Genomic DNA, 6919 nt, shown 5'->3' on the forward strand with positions numbered 1-6919 from the left:
ATATATATATATATAATAACTACAAGAATATAAAAATACATTTATGTATTTATATATATATATATATGTGTGTGTGTATGTATATATATATATATATATATATATATATATATATATATATCCACACACTATTATATATGTATGTATAGATAATATACATGTATTTGTAAGTAGTATTATATCTGAAAATATGCATGGATCTGTGAATTGTATCAGGATTTCTCTATACGAGTATATATGAATGCATGTCGTTTGAAACCTGATCTCATAATTGCGATTCAAATACATTTTAACTGTTCATAACATATTTGTACTCCACTGTGTGTATTGAGTACTTTTTTCCTTATTTTTAAACTCGGAGTTTACTAATCACCCTCACGCATTTACATTCGTATATATACGTGTTTTTAAATAGATGTATATTTATATATTTGTATGTATGTATGTATGTATGTACGTATGAAGACATGATTCACTTCCCATTCTCTCTTAATCATCATTTCGCATTGTTATCCCCTTCAGGCGAATTCAAGAGATTTTTTGCAATTCTGAGATTCTAGCTTATCAAGTTTGCATAACCTTTGCCCTCCCTCAACAGCAGCACCAACCCTTACACTAACCCTAACCCCACAATCCACCCAGGCGGTATACCCTATCAGTCGTTATTGGAGGAAAAGATAAGGGGACTGGAATATCGTCGGTCAATCCATAGCTCCACTCCACTCGAACTGACCTAGGGCTAAACAAATACAATGTGCCACTGTATATATTTGGAGGATATTGACTATCGCTAATACACCGTTGGGTTTGGACCTACGATTGCCAGAACCAGCAGCTCAACCAACACTACTACTACTACTACATTTAATAGGATTACATCCGACAATCCCTGATTCTACCACCACCACAACAACCACCACCATCACCACCTCCACCACCGCCGCCGCCATTACAATCGACAACACCAACACCAGCACCGGCGTTAATTCCATCTGCCTCGAGTTTTAGCCAAGGATAACACCAGGATTCGTATAGTATATGGCTATGTGCATGTGTGTATACGTGCTTATGTGTGCGTGTGTCTGTATGTGTGTGTGTGTGTGTGTGTGTGTAAGATCCACAAGCTGTAACCTGGAAGTGAACCAACATTTTGATGGTTGGCAGCATATCAATTTATTATTATTATTATTATTATTATTATTATTATTATTTATTATTATTATTATTATTATTATTATTGCATGAGGGTTAAAGTCTAGTAATTTGCTAAAGTCCTGCTCCACTATGACCAAAGACACACACATCCACACACTTCATATATACACCGTACACACACACACACAGAGGCATATAGACGAAAACTCATATATACATACCCATATTTACACTTATACACAAGTGCCCTCGCATAAATATATTAGTGCATGTAAATATATATATACACATATACATTAATGTGACTATATATATGTGCGTGTGTGTGTATACATGTACATATATACATGTATACATATATTGCACACATATATATGAGTGTAGGAACGTCTATACAAATATGTTATACATATATATTCGTGTGTGTATAGATAGGCTAATCTGTTTTTATCGTCAGTTATAATACAAACTATTTTACATTAATCCGATGAGTTGCTCTATAGTTTTGTAGAATACAAATTGATTATTCTAAAACAGTGACTTCAAAGTTTTGGCTAGTGAAGCCACCGTCGGACTGCACTCCGAATGATTCTGTGTATGAATAATATTGTTTCAAGGGTACTTAGTCCAGAAAGAAACTATGTCTGGCCACTTCGGGTAATGTTATCAAAGATAAGTTTAGGAGTGAATGTATTGTTTTGACCGGAATATAACTTTGTGTGTATGTATATTAAATATATATTTGTATATATGTCTGTGTGTATGTATGTATATTATATATATATATATATATATATATATATATATATATATATATATATATATATATATATATAGATACACATCACACGGACATGTATGATTTGTTACTATTGAAAATTTACGACTGTTATTCGAAATCTCTCTCTTCTGTTCGTCAGATGAATAGAAAAGTTATTCTAAATGAACGATTTAATTCTCAGAAACACTGAAGGCTGAGCGTTGATGCCATTTGTCTATTGGCATCACGACGGAATAGCTTTTAACTAAGACACCACTAATATTTTAAACAAGATATTGTAAGTGAGAGGTGTAACTCTTTAAAACTGGTTCGATTTGTAGCCAAGTGGTTAAAGATTCTGTCACAGAGCACAGCAATTTTGGCAAACGGATTCTACTCCGGAGTTGATGCTGCCTTGCAAGTGAATTTGGTAACAGCCACAAGGAAGCCCGTCAAATGAGCGTGCGTGTGTATGTGTGTGTATGTGTGTGTATGGTTGTGTGTGTGTGAGTATTAGCGTTTGACAATCAGCGTTAGTTTGTCTTTGTCTCCGTATCTTAGAGGTTCGTCATTAACAAAGCCAGATAGAATTAGTATCAGTCTTAAAAATAGATATTAGTACCGATTCGATCAACTAAATTCTTCCAGGCGGTGCCACAGCATGGCCGTAGTCCAATCACTGGAGCCATTAAGATAGCATAGAGATAGGCCACCAGATAGAACATTATGGCTACCATTAATTCGAACGATAAATGGTAAAAGCGTATTATAAAACTAATACCAAATGACTATATAATACATTTATCTGTTATTTGATCCGCTGTTAACAGAGTCTACACACTAATGGTACTGTTGAAAAACTAAAGAATTACACCAAACTTAGCTGTTGAATGAAAAACATTATGGTAGCTAAGGAATTTGTCCATTAACCAATTTGTAATTGATACAACTGGAATAATACGCATTCGTTTCTGTGAAGATATGTTACTTATAAGGATAGCCAGAGCTCTGTTCCAGGAAATAGTAACATGAGATTCTGTAAATGTTGTCCGTTATGGAATTAAAATACAGAATGGTATGTAAATAATGTGTCCGCCATATACCAATCTTTAATTGGTACAGTGGAATGATACCAATCAACTACTTATGTAAATACATAGAAAGGATTATCTCTAAGGACAAACATAGGTGCGTTCGAGGATATAATAAAATATGATATACCCCATGGTGGTGGTGGTGGTGGTGGTGTTTCTCATTTAGGTACAAGACCAGTAATTTAGAGCAAAGGGGAGTTGTTACTCGATACCATCGACCGAAATATTTGATTGGTGAGTTATTTTATTGATACTGGAGAGATAGAAGGCAAGGTTGACCGTAGCAGGATTTGAACAGGTTTCCACTTTTTGCACAAGGCCAGCAGTTATGAATAAAGGGGTTTGTCGACAATATCGACCCCAGTAATTAACTGGATCCTATTTTCCCCCTCTGCTCCCAGGGATAAAAGGTAAAGTTCATCCCTGTAGGATTTGAACTCAGAATGTAAAGAGCCGAAACAAGAATCTTTGCTTTAAATCTTTTCAGAAACATCAAATAATTTAAGCCTGATCAATTGATTCTGATCGATGAATAAACTTTTTATTGTTTTTTTTTTTCGTTTTTAGGAAGAAATGTCTCAAGATTGCCGAATTTTGGATAAGAAAGATGGCACCATCTGCCTGGAATACCATCCGACCAATGTTGGTAGACATGAGGTTCTCATGAACTATGAGGGCAATCCTTGTGAAGGTAAGCAGCAATTCTTCACATACTTCATTCGAACTCCATTCAATATTTCATCCATAACGCCATCTCACGCCTCCACACGACGGAAACGAAATAGTCCTTAAAGAAGCTTAGGGTTTAGTCAATGGTTTATTTAAGGGTCATGGCCGTTGGTTTCAGTAGCTGATGTAAATCGTTCCACACTATGCTTCTATCTAGGGCATTAATGCCACCACACTACTCCCACTTAATCATAATCAACACAAAATTTCTCCGTTGTTTATAGACTCTTGCTAACTCAAGAATTTCCCGAAATAGAAACCAAATCACATTTAAATGACTTTTTAAAGAAGGAAATAACAGTGGTGGGTAAATATTTTTTATTTGTGGGATAATAGGACAACCAATGGTTTTATGTGAAGAGATCTTCACAATTGTTTAAAGTGTCTACGTGGAAGACTTGGTACTCAAGTTTTATGCGTGTGTGTGTGTGGGGTGGGGGGGTACATATATAAACATTATATAAGTATATTCAAGATTTTATATGAATGTATGGATAGGTGGCTGGATGCAACCATAATTTACCGAAGAGATCTTTATTAGGAAACCGTTTTTGATATTCGATCCAAATGGGTTTTATTTCTCGCTCTTTGAACGGAATCTGCAATTTCCATTAAAAAGCCATTTTCCATAGAACTCGTTGATGAACGTGATAACGCTCATTAGCTTCGAGTGTCAATGTTGTGCATGGAAGAATACGATTGTTCTTGTGGAGGGAGGGGGCATTTTGTTATTGTTGTTGTTTTACCTACGGTTAAGAATTAAAAAATAAAACTGAAGATGGATAATTGAAATACCTTACAAAAATAACCACTCCTACATTTTCTTTCATCGGCATTAATAATAATAATAATAATGGTAGTAGTAGTGCAGTACCAGACAGTGGCTTTCATGGCTTCTAATCTTAATTGATTGGAAGTGTTATCCTGTACATTCCACGTGCTTCTGGTGGTTATGTGAGTGGCACTCAGTTTTCACCAACAAGCTTGAATTTGCCTCAAGTTAAAAAGTGCACCTCTTGTAGACGTTACTGAAAGTGGTTTATGACCAATCCCTAATCGGTCTTTTGCTATAGGAAGGAGTGTATCATTGTTTCCAAAGCAGAAAAAGATCCCCACGTACCCACTTCACAGTTATTTTTGGGCTGCACTTTTCTTTTTAGTAGGGAGTTTTTTCCTTTCCGTTTATATTTTACACCTTCTATCGCTTGTATCTATCTTCCATCCCCGCTTCATCTCTTGCCCCATTTGCCAGACGATGGTCAGGAAATGCTGATGGAGGAAGTTCCTCGGCGTCGACTCTAGGGCCAATTTCTTCTACCCTCCTCAAAGGAGCCGCAAGTTTTATGAAGGTTGCTCTGGAATAAACGCTTCACTGAACCTCTACTGATGCTGTTATGATTACCTGCAGGCCCTGCCACTTTCATCTCTCTCTCTCTTTCTCTCTCTCTCTCTCTCTCTCTTACACACATGCTCTGTCTTTCTATCTCCTTAAAACAAAAAAGCCCTTGAATCCTCCTGTACATTGTCACATCCCTTATGGTAGGTGTATAACGCACCAGCTCGGCTTCGTTCATTTATTGGCTACAAGGACAAGTTGTAAAACTCGTTTTCTTATTCTGATTATTTTTTTATTTTTTTGAATTTCTTTGCAAGAAGAAAAAGAGTAGAAATTAAAAAAAAAGAATCAAACAGCATAAAAATTTGATAAAATAATATAAAGAACAAAAAAAATATCCTAATCAACGTTGGGAAATAATTCGTTTACGATTTACTGCGTGTAACAAGGTGTTTCATTTAAGAGAATACAAACAAACACCGTTTCCGCTCGAAATGATAGTTACTTCCGGTTTCCGGTATGCAGAAGCCATTATCTTTTATGACCTCAACCGTTACAATTTTCAAGCTTATTATCATCACCATCATCATTATTTTTGTTGCTGCTTTTTGTCTTGTTAATAATTTTTGCTGAGCAGTGCTCATTAACATAACAACACACTTCAGATACGCAGTCTTCGTTGCTTTTTTATTGTTGCTGTTGTTCGGTGTACATTTCCCGTTGTCGTTAAAGAGGTATTAAGATAACATACCACAGGACATCTGATACCTGATCTCTTGAGAACAAACTAATAAATTTGAGGATACATTATCCAGCCAGAATATTAACCGCATTGTCTAGTTTTCATTTTTGCTTTGCTGGCGATTAAGGTGTTTGGTTCACGATCATGTGGTTGGGGTTTCGATTCTTGGACCAGGTGGAATGTTTTGGCCTTAACAAGTTACATTCTTTCACGTTCATCCAGTTCATTCAGCTGTAAATGGGAACCAGTGAGGTGCGGGTCCAACTCTTCCTCTCTCGCTTCCTCGATGTTCTGCTGGGTCAAGAGAGGGCTTGTTCGATCAAATTTTGGGTCGTCTTCGGTATTGGGAATATACAATCATATATACATGCTTACATACAGACGTGTGTGTGGTGGGGACGTCATTGCTAAAGGAACCATTTTGTCAGTGTTCATCTGGCAGCTAACAATTTAATCTTTATACATGCGTATATTTTTGTGTCTATACATGTATGCAAGTAAACATTTTATACGTACACCCGTGCACATATGCATAGAGGCATGCATTCATACATGCATACTTGCTAATGAGAGACTGAGAGTCCTCAGATGAAGGGTATCCTAGTTACACTTGGCACTTTGCATTAGAGTCTAGAACTGGTGAGATTCTTCGAGAAAGGACATAAAAAAACGATTCTCATCCCTCAGATACAAAACACTACAATATGTAAAACATTTCAGGGATTCTCTATTTGAGGTTACTTCTGGGTTGAATTTACGCGCGCGCGCACACACGCACACACACACACACACACAAACACACACACACACACACACACACACTCTCTCTCTTTAAGCCGCACTCATTTCCAGTTCCCCACTACTAATCCGAAATCGATTTCATGCGAATGCCTGGTGGAGACTTATAAAGCCTCCACCAGGCAATCATATGATACCAGGCAAAGATACCAGTAATATATTCGGTCTGTCAATTGTATCAAGGTTCTCTTTATTTCACTTTCTACTTTGCTTTCACCAACCGGAAGCCATGATGGTGGAGCGATAGGTTGCATGCGTATAGGTGTGTGTGTGTGTGTGTGTGTGTGTGTGTGTATGATGTGTGT

General features: G+C 36.7%; 1 protein-coding gene across 4 annotated transcripts in view; it reads left to right on the forward strand.

The window, feature by feature from the left end:
• The window catches only part of LOC106882456 (filamin-A), a 124117-nt gene that overhangs the window by 60276 nt on the left and 56922 nt on the right, over positions 1–6919 (forward strand). For all 4 annotated transcript variants that reach the window (XM_052973140.1, XM_052973142.1, XM_052973141.1 and 1 more), the window contains exon 2: positions 3577–3700. In XM_052973140.1, coding sequence (XP_052829100.1) covers positions 3577–3700 — 124 coding nt within the window. The remainder of the gene's footprint in view (positions 1–3576; positions 3701–6919) is intronic.

This window comes from Octopus bimaculoides, chromosome 15, assembly GCF_001194135.2.
Source record: "Octopus bimaculoides isolate UCB-OBI-ISO-001 chromosome 15, ASM119413v2, whole genome shotgun sequence".
NCBI lineage: Eukaryota > Metazoa > Mollusca > Cephalopoda > Octopoda > Octopodidae > Octopus > Octopus bimaculoides.